Source organism: Papilio polytes, unplaced genomic scaffold (genome assembly GCF_000836215.1).
Source record: "Papilio polytes unplaced genomic scaffold, Ppol_1.0 DF824225.1, whole genome shotgun sequence".
NCBI lineage: Eukaryota > Metazoa > Arthropoda > Insecta > Lepidoptera > Papilionidae > Papilio > Papilio polytes.
In genome coordinates, this window is record NW_013524979.1 from 824,438 (window position 1) to 840,888 (window position 16,451).

A 16,451-nucleotide genomic window follows, 5' to 3' on the forward strand; every position below is an offset into this window, starting at 1 on the left:
GTCATTGAACTATTTAGTTTAGTTGTATTAAATGTACTTCAACACAAACACACGAGACAATACTAGGTGTCAACCGTGACTCCATTCGCATGGAGTTAAGAAAATAGTAAGTAATCTACGTGTTTCTCCATTATATGTTCAACATCTATGACAGTTTCCAGCGAGATATTTGGAGATATGTAATATCAAATATTCATCCATCCATCCAAACTTTCGCCTTTATATTAGTGATAGTACTTTTTTGAATGTCCGCTCTATAACCGATTTTTTGAATATCATTGTTCATATAATCTATACTATTATAATAAAGCGTAAACACACACTTCTTTGTTGCCTAAGATGTCAGCAATTACAGCATATTTTCGAATAATTCTTTGTTTAGTAAAAAGCCCTACACTAACGTCACGCTTTAGGCTATTATTTTCACGCCATTAAACATAGGGGGTAAATATTTTGGATAAAACCCTAATTTGGGAAAGAGACCATAAGTTGCTGCCAACATCAAGGAAGCAAGATTGCTATGATTTGTCATGTCATGTCATTTTGACATTTGCTATTGATAATGACAAATGTAAACAGTAAAATAAAATTTTCATAATTTCATGCGGATGAAGCCGCACGGGAACAGCTAGTGTGATAATAAAATATTTTTAAATGCATAAAACAAGCAGAAATACTCGAGGTAAACGTCATGAAGTTGGACATTTCACGGTCTAAAACTAACGAATAGGTGGAACAAAACATTTGTGTTGTGCGAAGAACGATTGTATTGAGGGATTATTTAGAGGGCCTTGTTACTTCGTAAGTAGGTAATATTCACTTCTAGGAATCGTCGGCACGGAGATAAAACTCAATGGTACCTGATGAGTAAGTATTGTACAGAAATTCCTTGCGCACGAAGTATAGGATATTGTTAGAAATGTCTAGCTATAACAGAAAAAAAAGTGGAATGTATGATTTAGGATGCATACAGACAATAGATATATTTTTCACAATATATCTATTGTGAAAAATATGTATGAAAATATGTTCTTTTTTAAATAGATAGATTGCGTGAAAGGTGATATGGTCAAGAAGGAAGTGACGGAGATGAAGATAGAGTTATGTAGAGGATAAAAACCTGTCGCGCCACTACGGGAGTAGGATAAGGAAGAGATGATGAATTTTCATATGTACATAATTTACCCGACATTCTTACGGTGAAGGAAAACATCGTGATGCAACCTGCACATATCGGCGAAGAAATTCAAAGATATGTGTGAAGTCAACCAACCCGCACTTGGCCAGCGTGGTTGACTATAAACTAGTCACCCTTCATTAGGGTAGGCTCCGAGCCCCTCGGTGGGGACATATAGTGAACTGGTGATGAAGATGATGATGATGATATGTTCTTTTTTGTGTGTTTTCAAGAATTTATATACACCCTTTATCAGTCGGGCAAAAAAGAATAGGAACTTGGGTTGATCGGCAATTATTAATGGCGCATAACTACGGTCTGTTTATAGCGAGCATTAGTCCCTAGCAGTTCGTGTACATCAGACCTAAAAGACTTGCCTTTTTTTGATCTAACTAGGTCATGTGCTACATCTTTTCTCGACACAAAATGAAACGTGGATTTCAAATTTGGAACACCAACATGGCCGACACAATAATTGGGTCTCCAATTTCAGCCAATCGCTTAAAACAAAGATCTTTAACAGATTTTGTAACGTAGTGATTTTGACATTTATGTATTTTTTAGAAACGCTTTTACGTGTTGTTGGTAACATGATCCATGAATTTTAAACTAGATAAGGCATACTAGACATGGTATTAAATATTTTCGTAGTTAACTTAAATATTTTAGTAGCTTCTGGTAAATTTTAAGGTACTTTCATCATCATCATCTTGGAGTTCCAATTTCTATTTGAGATCGGCGCAACAGAATTTTGTTTTCCAAATCGATCTTTCTAGAATGAACTATATCTATTTGAGATGGGCGCAACAGATTTTTGGTTCCCAAATCGATCTTTCTAAAATGAACTATTTCTATTTGAGATCGGCGCAACAGATTTTTGTTTTCTAAATCGATCTTTCTAGAATGAACTTCATTTCAAGCATCCTTTCTTAGCAAGTTAAGCATTTTGATTATATTTACAGGGATTACAAAATCTGTAACCTTTTATAACAATTTAATTCACTTACCATAAACGGGTGGTGATTTTAAATATTGTGATCGATGTTCGATTCAGACTGATTTACGAGAAAACACTCCGGGTCAACTCTGGCAGCGTAAAGCGCTTGAATTATAGCTGACCACTCGCCGACTGAACGTCTGATGAATTGCGTCTTCGATTCGACGGCTTATTTAAAGCGCTAACTTATTGAATGTAAATGTAGCGTGCATTGATTTTTAATCTCTTTATTTTATACTAGCTTTTGCCCGCGACTCTGTCCGCACATTCATAAATAAAAATAAAGGAACGAAAAAATGTAGCCTATGTTATTCACAGATAAATAATGTTTTTAACAGTAAAAGAATTTTTAAAATCGATCAGTAGCTTTTGAACTAATTCATAACAATCAAAAAGTATCTGTAACTAACAGGTAGCTTTTTAATGGTGTAAGAATTTTTTAAATCGGTCGAGTAGTTTGTTATATATTTATATATCTTATTTTGTAATAAGCCAAGAGTACAAACTTTTAAAATATTTGATTGGGTGAACGTATTCTTTGTTTGTGTTTTTTTTTTTATAAAAAGGGACTGTCTTAACAAAGAGTGTAACGACAATGGAGATAGATCCTAACAGCCTTACAAATAAACGTGGTATAAAGTTAAACGGAATAAACTGATTACAAGCAAATGTTAGTACAAATTTTGCTTGTACTCAATTTATTATTAATTTTATACCGCGTTTATTTGTAAGGCTGTAAGAGAATATCGACACCTGGTCTAGTGACCGTACTCAGAATTTTAATTATACTTCTCAATGCATCATTAAGCTGACAAGTCATTACGATGCGTGTAATTTGTACTAATAGAAATTCCATACGTACTCGTCTTTAACGAGTATGATAATTACTATAGTAATGACTAAAGGGCACGAGCGAAACGGACGGACAAAACAATGCCTTTAACGATTAAACACGTGTGGTAATTACTTTGACTATATAGTAACGGACTAGGCAAAGTGCCACCGTCTCCAAATACAATTGGCTACTTTTAACGTGATCAAATTTAAAATTTGATGTTATGATGTATATCATGCTGAAATGTTTTTATGAATGTGTATTTTTTTCTCTTGTGTGAAGAAAATAAATAAAAAAGAATATCGTATACGTAAGTAACCAAGTTTAGATCACGCGGACGCGCGTTTGTTAGATCCTGTCTCTTCAAAGTCAACGGTTAGTTACATAATTCATAACTAGAACAGTAAATAGACTGGATATGCAGTTTTTTGACCTATCTGTTGTGATGGACATATGTTTGTTTTTAACCGACTATTATCGACTTGCAATTTTTTTTAGGTTATTCTTGTTATCGTAATTTATAAATGCATTTCAAGTAATAATGTGCATTAACATTTCTGTGGATTATTTCTATTGGTGAAGACCTATTATTGGTTGTGTAATTTAATTACCAATATACCTATTTTGTAATAAATAGCCGTTGGTCTTCCTTGAAAATAAATCCTACTTCCTACTAATATTATAATTGCGAAAGCATAGATGGATGTTTGTTAGAGTTTGTAGCCTAAACGGCTAAACGAATGTGGATGAAATTTGACACAGATGTAGAGCGTAGTCTGGAAGAACTGATAGGCTATTTACTTTTAATTTTTTTAATACCACGAAGACGTAGTCGCGGGCTTAAGCTAGTAAATAAATTAAAGATCAAAGTTCTTTAGTGTGTTTTAAAAATAAAATCAATTAATATCATGTCCTCAAGTTTCATTCTTTAAGATAATGAAAACTATTGATCTTTCGGTCGCTTACCGTTAAAAAATTATCGAATGATTAAAGTGATAGACATTCCTTTTTAAGTGGATTAGATTTTGTCGCCTTTTAAACGGCTGTTTATCTTGGCACTCAAGTTTTAAGGAAAGCAATCAATAATGAATCTTAATTTCCTTTAAATAAAGTACATTATTCTTCAATCTATTGTTGGGATGGTATTGGACTTGACGTATTGTCCCAACACATCAAGAACCTTCGTTTGATGTATTTGTAAAAGGTGTCGACGTTTTCAAATGAGCCAATTTAAAAAGACCTCGATGTCCATATATTTTTAACTATCTTTCGATTCAATCTATGCTTGACATTTCAATGTATTGTGTATTTTATCATTTGAAGGACTAATAAGTAAACAGATAGAATGGCGTTGAGTGAAAGTAAATTATGGGGTTAGGTTTCTTCTTTATGAAGATTAGATTATTAGTTACGAAAAGGTTATGTGTTAGCTTTCGCCCGGGATTTCGTCCGATTGGAATTAAAAAACCAGACGTGAGTGGCCTATGTGTTCTTCCAGACTACGCTCTACATCTGTGCCAAATTTCATCTACATTCGTTTAGCCGTTTAGGCTACAAACTCTAATAAACATCTAAACTTTCGCATTTCTAATATTAGTAAGATAATTGTAAAGTAGAAATAGTTTTTGGATTTTTTAATTTTCAAACTTATAAATCAACATATTATCTAATTAACTACGTTACTGTTATTTTTTAATATTTAGATTCGCAAGAATTCGTAAAGTAATATTGAAAACGCAGATCCGCTCCGTCTACACCTTTTGATTACAAGGATATATTAGAACTCGAAATACATTAAATGTAAACGAAGGTCTCGATAATTGACCGATATTCTGAAGGAGATTTAGCAAATCTAGTATTTATTTAACAAATGCATTATCAGTAAATAGATTTGAATTTCGAGACGCATCAATAAAATCTTAAGTCAAGCCTACAAATATGTCGTAAGTCGCGAGGCCAGACAAAACAATCGACTGATTCAGGGCTTCTCAAAACTGTGAATCGAAACCCAACAATATAATCTTATTTCTTAGTAATGTAAATGCGAAAGTTTGGATGGATGTTTGTTAGAGTTTGAAACTGTTGAACAGATCTCGGTGAAATTTGGCATAGACATACCATAAAGGAAAAACACATAGACTACTTTATTTCTTAAATTTCATTATCACAGAGTCAAGGACCAAAGCTAGTTATTTAATAATTAGAATAATGTAAGTATCTACTCTACAACCCAGAATTTGAGAACCGCTGCATTCATACGTCACTCGACAACACTAACGCAAGGTGCACATTGACTGCAAGCTTTCGCTTCAATGAGGTTATATTTGTTAGCAATAAAGCAACACTCAAGTACTTCAAGCGATATTAACTCTTATTTTATATGGCATAATGGCAATTGTACTTCTTACCTGAAAAGTTTATCTTAAATCCCTGAGAAGTATGAGAGTGTAACAATTGACGCTTATTTTCAATTAATTTTATAGATTATCATTTGCTATGAATGTTGTTATTTCTTTAATGCAGATTTATATACAAGAAGTATCTATACTATTATAATAAAGGGTAAACACACACTTTGTTGCCTAAGATGTCAGCAATTACAGTATATTTAAAAAAAAAAATTAATAAAAATCCCTACACTTACGTCATGCTTTAGGCTATATATTTTCACGCCATTAAATTTAGTGGGTAAATATTTTGGATAAAAACCCTAATGTGGGAAAGAGACCATAAGTTGCTGCCAACATCAAGAAAGATTGCTAAGGTATGTCATGTCATGTTATGTCATTTTGACATTTGCCATTGATAATTTGACAAATGTAAACCATAAAATAAAGTGTTCATAGTTACGCGCGGATGAATCCGCACGCGAACAGCTAGTCACATATACCTAAATATATTACGTTGATAATTTTACCCTGTTTATGACAGATGTAAATTATTTTTTTCTTATTTTCATTTGCATTTTAGCCAGAAAAATCCCATCTGATTTCGAACTGAGGTTGGGATTGTTTTTTAAAAATCATTAACTTGGCCACACACGCCTGTAGCAAAAAAGTGTTTCTACAACGTCATTGCTTACATCGGCTTTTTTGGAATACCATAATTTTATTTTTGTATTTAATGAAAGATTATTTTTGTATGTTGATAAAACGCAGTCCATATCGGAACCCGACACAACATAGTTTCGTTGGGGCTATTTAAAACACACTCTAGCTAGAGGTAGCGGGTGGGTCGTGACTGTGCATACGTTGTTGTGTGGTCTAAGTTATAAGCTTCGCGTGTTATTTTATTGCCACGGCCTGTGCAAATATTGCGATTGACTTAAGCAAGAATTATTGTTACAAAAAGTTTTTAGGCATATTAGAAAAAATGAAAAAAAAAAGACTGAATGCCAAATCTGCAGTTAGTTTCTATACCAATTTAAGATGTTAAAATACAACATTAAAATTTAGAGAGTTTAATCATATTTTCGGTTTGCTTTTTATTGGTTTTATTTATTTAACTATGGTGTGATTTTTTTCGTGGGTTGAATAAAATTAAACATCTTGTTGCTTATGCATTGGGCCAAAGCTTAAGGGTGGGCCGTGAAATTGTGCATTACCATCATCGTGCTACGACCTCGTCGCAGATATTACGGGGGCTGTGACCCCATAGCCAGGTGTCAGGGATGCTGAGTTCTGCGAATCTCTAATACTAGGAGTGCTTTGACTTTTAAATGACAGGACCTGTTATGCGCGCAATGCGTATATTAGAGGAAGTTTGAAAGTAGCGTCAGTGGTCGAGAAATTGAGAATTAAAAGTTTAGTGTGTTATGGATATGTTATGCGACGAGAGGATGAGGAAATAAACCAGAAACTGTTAAGACTGAATGTGGCTACAAAGGTAGAGGAAGACCGAAGAACTGAAGTGTGGATGGATTGTGTGAAAGAGGATATGCTTACAAAGGGAGTGATTTCTGATAGAAATGTATGGAAGAGCAGCACATACTGTGCCGAAGTTCTATAGGGACAAGGGTTAGTTGAAGATGACCTATGATACGTGCTATTTCTTATAACAAATAGCAAAGAACAATACACTACACTTACACTTCTTGGTAGATTTGTTTGTACATTTTGAGTCTGTATGTATTTATGTAGTATTGAGTGCAAAACGGGTCTTGCCTAGTCCGTGACTCTATTATCCTGGTTCATACCGGGGTTTACAACAGTTTGAAATGAATACTTAGTATTTATGGGTTATTTCAATTCCTAACCTATACTTTGTAAGAATAAAAATTTCAATTCTGTTAAACGAATACATTGAAGTTTTATTCAATTTGTAGAATAAAGTGCAATTTAATTTAATTGTGTAAAAACTATACTTTTTAAATAACATAACAGATACAATGTAATAATGTCAATTTGTACCTGTTTTAACTTGTTACCGACAATGTGGCAGCCAAAAAAAAACAAAAACTCTTCTATTCAAACAAAACATCTTTTATTTCAACACATCTTAATTCTTGCGTCTCACGTATATTATAAATGCGAAAGTTTAGATGGATGGATGTTTGTTAGAGTTTGTAGCCTAAACAGCTGAATGGATTTCGATGAAATTTGGTACAGATGTAGAGGATAGTCTGGAAGAACATATAGGCTGCTCATTTTTTTAATTCCACGCGAACGGAGTTGCGGGAGAAAGCTTGTTTACAATTAATAACTGAAAACTATATCGATCACATCTCGCCTGTTATACGAATCTCTTTCTTTTTTTTACTGCAACTTTTTAATCACCAAATAAGCAGCTCGGTGGCCAGTATGCACCTTTTTGTCAGTCAAAGAGGTTGTATTTTGCACTGAACAGTACCCAAGAGTGCCAATTTCCATGATTTTGTTATACGGTTTTATGAAATAGTTTCATCCTGAGGCAGGTATATTTTTTACTTTCCCTTTAAATGTTTTTTTTTGTCCTTAATACCCAGTCTTTTCAATCGTTTATTTCGCACTGAATTTCTAAGATCTTTTCATTGCAAACACTTTGACATTTACCGGCAAATCTTTCAAACTAAAGCGTATGCGCACATAATTTCTAAACGCGGCCTGAAAGTTTATCGTCCCATAAAATATGCTTTCTTCTAACCTTTCGTGCGTTTTACTGCATTCTCTTGCGAGTTTCCTTAATGTTTACATTATAAATTTAAATACGTATTAAAATTCGTGTACATTGTACAATGTTTCGAGTCGTTTAGATTTAGGGAAGCGAGCCTACAATAACCTCAAAGGCCGGCAACGCATCTGTAGTTCCTCTGGTGTTGCGGATGTCCATGGGCGTCGTTGACCACCTCTGTGTTCCCGCCGCTCGTTTTCCCTCTTCTCATATACACAAAAAAAAAAGATTTTTAATAGAAGTAAATTGCGTGAAGACAGGTCTGAGTCATTCCTCGGAATTATGTCAACCACGCAAGTTTCCACGTTAGTTAGGCGTTGGAATTGTCTAGGCAAATACCCACTTGGACACTTCAAAAAAGATGCTATATACGATTAAATAAACAGTAAAAATGTACCTTTAATTTCTTCAGAAGTCATTGTTAACATTTTTGATGATATCAATTTTTGTGTAATTTAATGAACCATAAATAAAATCGCGTCCACTACTTCGAAACGTAATTAAGTTGCGGAACGGGACGTTTTAATGTGACAAAGAAAGCAAATTACTTCAATGCCATAAGCCATAAATATCTCAAAGGTTCACAAAACCATTATAAGTCGGCAATAGTGGTGACGTGTGACAATGATGTGCCACTTTGTCGGTGCGTTTCGTATCGCTTTTTGTCCGCGTTGTGTCGGTCCGATTTGATGACCACCTTGTATGGATTAATACGTTTTGATACTTAGTTTTTTAATTCGTACAGTTTTGATTTCGTATTCAAAATTTGTCATCACCATCATGTATCAAATTATTTGAAAAAGAAACAATGACATTTTCACGTCATGGATTACACTGTTTAGATCAGTTCGAAAAATAAATCTTAACAGGCAATTAAGGGCCCGATTCAAAATTTTAGAAACCGCACGCATAGTAAGGAGGTTCCTTTCTCTGCAGCCCTGACCACTTGTTGTTTGAGTCATTGGATTCCGCAGCCGGTGGTGTTTTATTTTTTTATAATACGTTTTATTTTATTTTTTAAAACAAATCATGTAAAATATACTATCAACAAAAATAAGAAATAAAGATGTATGAAAATCTTAATATTATAAAGAGGAGGCCGATTTTAAAAATTATTTTAGCATTAGAAAGACAATTTATAGTAACATAGGCTATATCTTCTAAGTTTTGACTCGAAGTAAGTTGCGAGCGTTTGGTATCGAGTCATTATTTTTTGTTTTACAATTGATTTAGCTGTAACGACCAATCAGGTTAAGTCGCACTTTAAAGGAATATTTAGCAGTCAGGAAGTTTTTATGCTGACTAAGGTTTTATCTTTTATTTTTACTTGAAAATTGATATTAGATAACCATTTTACATTTACTCAGAACTTACACCATGATTCATTTTAAAGCATTTTATAATTTCTGTTGCTACAAATTTAAAATGGAATGTACAGACTAAATAAATTCATAGTAAAATAATTAATTTGCTTTCCAATTAAGATCGAGTATAGTACAACAAACAGGCAACATAAATTTGCCTTGTTTTCAACTTGGGAGAATGTCAGAAGTTGGGAATTTTTTGCGTATACTGGTAACTCTGAAAACTAGTAGGCGTTTGATAATGTGATAAAACACCCATAAGATTGTTAGACTAAACCTGTGCGCAGGTCTGCCGAAGTTTCCACCTTTCACTTACGACGTCCTGCTCTCATCTGTACAGTACTCTCAGATTTTTAACGGGCAGGTCAAAAAGAGTATTGTATGGCAAACAAATTAATTAACGAGTGAAGTTAACATGACATCGTGAAGTAAGGGCCCGCAATACGATTTCGAAACGTACTTGTTGAGGTCAATATGGTCCAATGATAAGGGTGTGTGTATAAGAAAAGGCGGAAGCGTTTTTAAAAAAATCACGAATATTTTTTACTGTAATTCTCAATATGATTAAATAACTGAAAATAAGTGAGTTTGTTGAGTGATATGTTTATTTGGTTTGTAACTTTCATAATTGTTCTTCAAATACTACAAATGCAACTTTTTAAATTCAGTTTTATTAATTTGAAGAATAGAAAAACTACAATTTTTTTCTAAACCTGTTTAATTTGGTATTTCTCGCTAAAAGAATTACAAAATAAATACAATATAACTTAACTTTGTTAACATTGCCGAGTTAAAGAAGATAATCCAAATGTAAAAAATCTATACTAATAATATAAAGTGGAAATATATGTATTTTTACAGGGATTGATATAACTCAAAAACTACTGAGCCGATTTTACAAATTCTTTCACCGTTAGAAAGATAATTTATCCGTGAGTAACATAGGCTACATAATTGTTTTTTTTTAAATTCCACGATGACGAAATCACGGGCAACAATGAGTATATAATAAATGTATCAAAAATAATTAATTCTACATGCAGTCTGGCAAGGAGGCAGGTTCCCACTCGCTATCCACACAGTAAGCTGCCGTGTTTGTGGAGCCATCGGGGAACTTGTAACCTTCGTTACACGTCACGACGCAGGACCTGGAAGTAGATAAAGACATTTTAAAATCAGTTATTTTGTAGCATCCTAACTAAAATAACTCAATCTTTGATGAGAATAGCAGCATGGATGGATGGTTTTTAGAGTTTGTAGCCTAACTGCTGAACTAATCTCGATAAAATTTGGCATAAATAATTATTATAGCCTGGAAAAATACATTGGATACCTGTTTTTTTTTTCAACGAGAATCGAGTTATGGTTTAAAGCAATCATACTAATATTATAAATGCGAATGTTTACATGGATGGATGTTTGTTAGAGTTTGTAATCTTAACGGCTGAACGGATTTCGATGAAATTTGGTTCAGATGTAGAGGATAGTCTGGAAGAACACATAGGCTACTCAATGTTGTTTTTTTTTTAATTCCGCGCGGACGGAGTCGCGGTCGAAAGCCAAATATCATTCTCGTATGGTATTTAATAAAACTTCTAGTCTAAACAAGACTCTTCTTCTAAAGAGAGCAAAGATAATAGATTTGTATAATATTAAGGGTACAATCACCTCCCCTCCAGCTCACCAGTGCCTAAAAGACGTTAACCACTTTAGGAAATACTAAAAGGTCAAGTGACCAATTTTTACCGCGAGTTTCATGGGTCAATCGAGTTTTTCTTAAACCAATTATCACTTATTTGTCACAAGTAATAATTACTCACAGTGTACTGCATAACCTCCGAGCGTTCAATGGTAGATTAGGCGTCCTGTAGCACTGATTTTTGAATTCGCAATAATTCCCGTGGAAGTTGTTGAGACATTGACAGAAATTCTTCGCCACGCAAGTACCACCGTTCAGACAAGCATGATCACAGTTTGCTGGAATATGAAAATATTAATTTTGAAGTATGCAATGACAAAACTGATGCATATAGCACCTTAGTGATAGAAAAAAACTATGATTTGAAATAATAAAATTAATTTAACCTTTCGTGAGATAAATAAACAATTGAACGTCGGTTATCCGGTGTCAACCCGTCTCTTAGTAGCCGTGATTATGATATCATTTTTGTCTCAATGGACAAACAACTTAAAAGGACCCAAGTTCGAATAAATCGGTATTATCACCGAAATTATCACTTAAAATATTCACACAAAAATTGGTAACTCCTTAAAAAATCGAAACAATATGTAGAGACGACTTACAGTATTGACATTGAGGTCCTTTGTACGCTGTGGGGCAAAAGCAAGTATTAGGCGACCCGCAAACGCCACCATTAAGACAGGGAAGATTGCAATCTGGTATACAGTTTGGTATAGTCTGTTGCCACTCGCCTGCCACGCATTGCGTGGCTGCCACTGTACGACCATCAGGGAATTTGTATCCATCCATGCAAGTAACCGTACAAGACCTAGAAGTAACATAGATTATATCACAGAGGGGCTAAAAACATCAATACTTCTAGTATCGAGATAGAACAGTAGCAGAACTTCTACTCTTTGTTCAATGTTTTTTATTACATTAACTATTGGATATAGAACCTTAGAGAAAATCCAGTAGTTGTAGCGTAGCGTATAGATAATGTATAAAAAGAGAAAGTAAGTTTGGAGTATTGCACCAAATCTATTCTTTGTCTACTCTGGGCTTATAGCGGAAAAGTTCTAAAAGTATTGTTTTAAATAACAGCTGAACTCTCGTATAGTACAAAAAACTGCTGAAATTTAATTCACATTCGTCTTCAAGGACACGACAGATACGAAACTAGTCCATACATACACTGATTACGAGTAAGTTTAGAAGACAAGTAAGAATGTTTGTGTATACTTTGTTGTATAAGATTTATTCCGGAATACTACAATCCACAACTTACTCTTTATTACATTTTCTGCGGGAATTTAGCGGTAGAGACGGCATCACGAGGCATCGCACCCCCGACTCTAAAAACAATAAAAATCATTTTCATATATTTATTGCTGTGTACTTTTAATTCTTGATTTTTCTTCAACTTCAAAGCTTTAGTTTGAAACAGTCTTGCTTTTTATTTAATGCATTTTCTGCTAAATTGTAAATACTGATACATACATCAGCGCTCCAAAACTGAAGCCACCAAAAGACGACAAGAATCGAATGGTTCATTTTGTTGTCAATTTTTTGATTGCGCGAATACGTGGTATTTTCTTACACAGATATTCGCTGCGCAGTTAATTGGTGTTGAAAAAACAATAACAAAATCAGTAATCATGCATTTACCTTACATCTATCATTTTGCCCTTTTATTATTACATAGTAACAAAATAATTAAATAAGTGATTACATAGATTACTAAATAATTACTTACCTTTGAAAAATGTCTCCGATACATTTGACCTGAAAGGATAAAAAAATATAAAATAAGGTTAAGGGCCTGACCCACCACTGGCTGATAGAGGCTCAGATAGCTTAAAATGACGTCACTGTCAGATAAGAAAACAAATTTCGATATTTGCATCGCACATTTTACACGTTCGATTGCTATCAGACAATTTACAATTTGATGGGACTGGCTCTTGGCATGGTATCGATTACCATAATTATGAAGAGGCAAGTAATGATACATTCTTGCTTACAATATCGTCCGCAAGAAACATTTTACAAATAATTAGAAGTTTTTGGTACGACTTAGAAAATATGAAAGAAATCAATGAAAGGTGACATGAACGAAAAAGGATGGAATGGGATGGTAGAAAGAGTACAGTCTTAAGAAGTGTGGAAGAGAAAACTTAAAATTGCTATCTTACCCTTCTTGAGTAATGGTGGCAGCAGAACTAAGATATATCCCGCACAGTAATAGAAACGCGTGTAGATACATTTTTCGCAATTAAATTTTATGTTCGTTAACTTTGGAGTTGGAATTATATCTGAATGTTGACGTAAAATGCTGTAGTATAAATACTAAATTTTATCTTAATTAATTCTGGATATTCCTGCAATCCGACAATCCCAATGATTATATAGGAGTCTCCAACTAATAAATCTTGCATTATCTGTGTAAAGTATAAGAAATAAAAAAAGTATTTTAAAATATATTAAAGAGGTTAAAGGACGTCGAACTTACGAGAGTGAGATAAGGACAGCGAGATGATAAAACAGGTGATCGGATATTTTTATGATTTTTATATGATTTCTATTAAAAATATGTTTTTAAAATACGTTGTATAGTAGAAAATAAAAACATTTGATTGACTGAAATTGGACATAAATTAGCGCCATCTATTATTGCATTTTAAAGCAAGATATTAATTAAATAAAAATGTAATCCTAGTAAATATGAAAGTACGTTACTCAAACACCTTTACTAAACATTAAGTTTTTTATGAGAAGGACCTATACACATATTCATGGTGTTCCAAAAACACTAAGTACAAACGAAATCACAGGAATGAGTAATCTAGAAAAAACTATCATTATGTTTTCTTATCTGTTGTGTATATGTATATAATTTAGTGACGTTTTTTTTAGTTCAAATGTCAGGCAATTGTAGGTTTTATCTCAAACTGTACAATAACAATGTCGGTAATGGGTACTACCAAATGTTTCACCTAAAAATATACTGGAAAACTTGTTTACAAGGTTTATATTGTTATTGTGGGGAAAAATTTCGGTTGTCCGTTCTATAAGTGAGTTATTTGAACATACTTCATAGTGATTGATGTATTTAAATATAGATATGTTTATATATAGTGTTAAAATTGTTCAACGGATCTCGACGTAATTCGGCAAAGAATAGAGCATTGTCTGAAAGAATACAAGCTGAGTGTTTTTTTTATAATTCCACGAAAACGACGTAACGGCAAAAGTCAAGTAATAGATAAAATGAATTAGATTTATGGGATGAAAACAGGACGAGAAATCTAATTATTTGAATGTTTTTGACTATACTGACATTTATCTATTATGTCAAAGAGAACCTAAAAGATGATACGTGTGAAATATTTAAAACAAATTGTACCCGCTGTCGCTTATGAATGTAAGCACGGCTTTACGTGTTCTCGCTAAACGACACACAATAGGTAAGACCAGGCGTTAAAATACAATCGTCATAACTGACTCCAGTTATTTTTATTTACAAAATATTTTATAAAAGACTTTTATGATTGTGTTAATAATATTTTTAAGTGTTAAATGGAAATTGCAAACGTTTGTTAAATTGTTTGCTAATTTAGTAATTTAATAATAACAATTGAAAGGTAAGATATTACGTCATATATTTCATCATCATCATCATCACCAGCTCACTATACGTCCCCACCGAGGGGCTCGGAGCCTACCCTAATAAGGGGTAACCATAGTCAACCACGCTAGCCCACTGCGGGTTGGTTGACTTCACACATATCTTTGAATTTTTTCGCTCATATGTGCAGGTTGCATCACGATGTTTCCTTCACCGTAAGAACGTCGGGTAAATTTCGTCGGTCATATATTTAACAAATAAATAATATTACTTTTGCATTTACAATGTGGCAGTTTAATTTTTCATTACATATTATAATCCTATACTATTGTAATAAAGCGTAAACACACACTTCTTTGATGCCTCAGCAATTACAACATGTTTTTGAAAAACTCTTTTTTTAAATATAAAGCCCTACACAGACGTCACGCTTTAGGCTATATATTTTCACGCTATTAAAATTAGGGGGTAAATATTTTGGATAAAAACCCCAATGTGGGAAAGAGACCATAAGTTGCTGCCAACATCAAGGAAGCAAGATTGCCTTAGTAAGGTAATTGGTATATTGACATTTGCAATTGAGAATTTGACAAATGCAAACAATAAATTTATAATTTCATGCGGATGAAGCCGCACGCGAACATCTAGTATTATATATTATTGTATTTCGATTACGTTATTCGAATATAATTTTTTTTCACAATGTATTAGGTACTTTTTACAAGACAGTACAAAGAAAAGGTTTGATGATTTTTTATTAGTAAATCCCAGTTTGTAAGTATAGGTTAGAATTATTACTATGTCAGATATGATTAGAGTTTAAACTTTTGAATTAACCTAAAGGTTATTTCACGTCGAAAGCTGTTATTAAATGTCTTGCTGGAAAAGGTTATGGGGTGCAATTTTAATCAAGATTTACTAGTATTAACTTAGATGGAAATTTAACTTCAATACGTTTTTATTTTAATACAGCTGTTTTCTAATATCTTATGACGTTAGTTAAATCTATACTATTATAATAAAGCGTAAACACACACTTCTTTGTTACCTAAGATGTCAGCAATTACAGCATATTTTTCAATAATTATTTCTTTAATAAAAAGCCCTATAGTTACGTCACGCTTTAGGCTAAATATTTTAACGCCATTAAACTTAGGCGGTAAATATTTTGGATAAAAACCTTAATGTAGGAAAGAGACCATAAGTTGCTGCCAACATCAAGGAAGCAAGGTTGTCATCATGTCATGTCATTTTGACATTTGCAATTGATAACTTGACAAATGTGTATAAAAATTATTTTTTTATAATCTTATGCGGATGAAGTCGCATGGGAACAGCTAGTTAGGGATAAACTACTAGAAACCATGTTAAAATAAAACACATCATGATTACTTTTAACACGCCATCACTGAGGATCTCAGAGTTCTTCCTAAGTTAGGAATTAGGTTACTTTACCTTAGTAAACCACACGGCATTTATATCTGTCTGTGATATGTGTAAGCATTCTTTGCGAGTATGCAGGTTTCTTGATATGTAAAACGCCAATACCCTAATGGTGGCACGGACTACCGATCTAAGTCACTCCATGGAGCGACCACCGAAGCGATCTAAGCTAAGTCAC

The 16,451-nt window shown here is 33.3% G+C and overlaps 2 protein-coding genes across 3 annotated transcripts in view; one reads left to right on the top strand and one right to left on the bottom strand.

The window, feature by feature from the left end:
* Positions 1 to 16,451, top strand: part of LOC106110565 (protein Wnt-4-like) — a 69,664-nt gene that overhangs the window by 28,516 nt on the left and 24,697 nt on the right. The gene's annotated exons all lie outside the window — the stretch shown is intronic.
* LOC106110566 (wnt inhibitory factor 1-like) lies at positions 10,420 to 13,667 on the bottom strand. Its single transcript, XM_013292434.1, has 6 exons — positions 13,398 to 13,667; positions 12,959 to 12,987; positions 12,491 to 12,557; positions 11,826 to 12,031; positions 11,342 to 11,498; positions 10,420 to 10,669 (listed from the first exon to the last, which is right to left on the bottom strand). Exons 1-6 carry the CDS (start codon positions 13,466 to 13,468, stop codon positions 10,555 to 10,557), a joined length of 645 nt encoding a protein of 214 aa, XP_013147888.1. The 5' UTR covers positions 13,469 to 13,667; the 3' UTR covers positions 10,420 to 10,554.

Coding starts and splice junctions, on each gene's coding strand:
- LOC106110566 (XM_013292434.1), bottom strand. CDS start 13,468: ATGTATCTACACGCGTTTCTATTACTGTGCGGGATATATCTTAGTTCT. Junction 12,032..12,490: donor CGCAGAAAATGTAATAAAGA/GTAAGTTGTGGA, acceptor TGTTACTTCTAG/GTCTTGTACGGTTACTTGCA. Junction 10,670..11,341: donor CGGAGGTTATGCAGTACACT/GTGAGTAATTAT, acceptor ATCTACTTCCAG/GTCCTGCGTCGTGACGTGTA.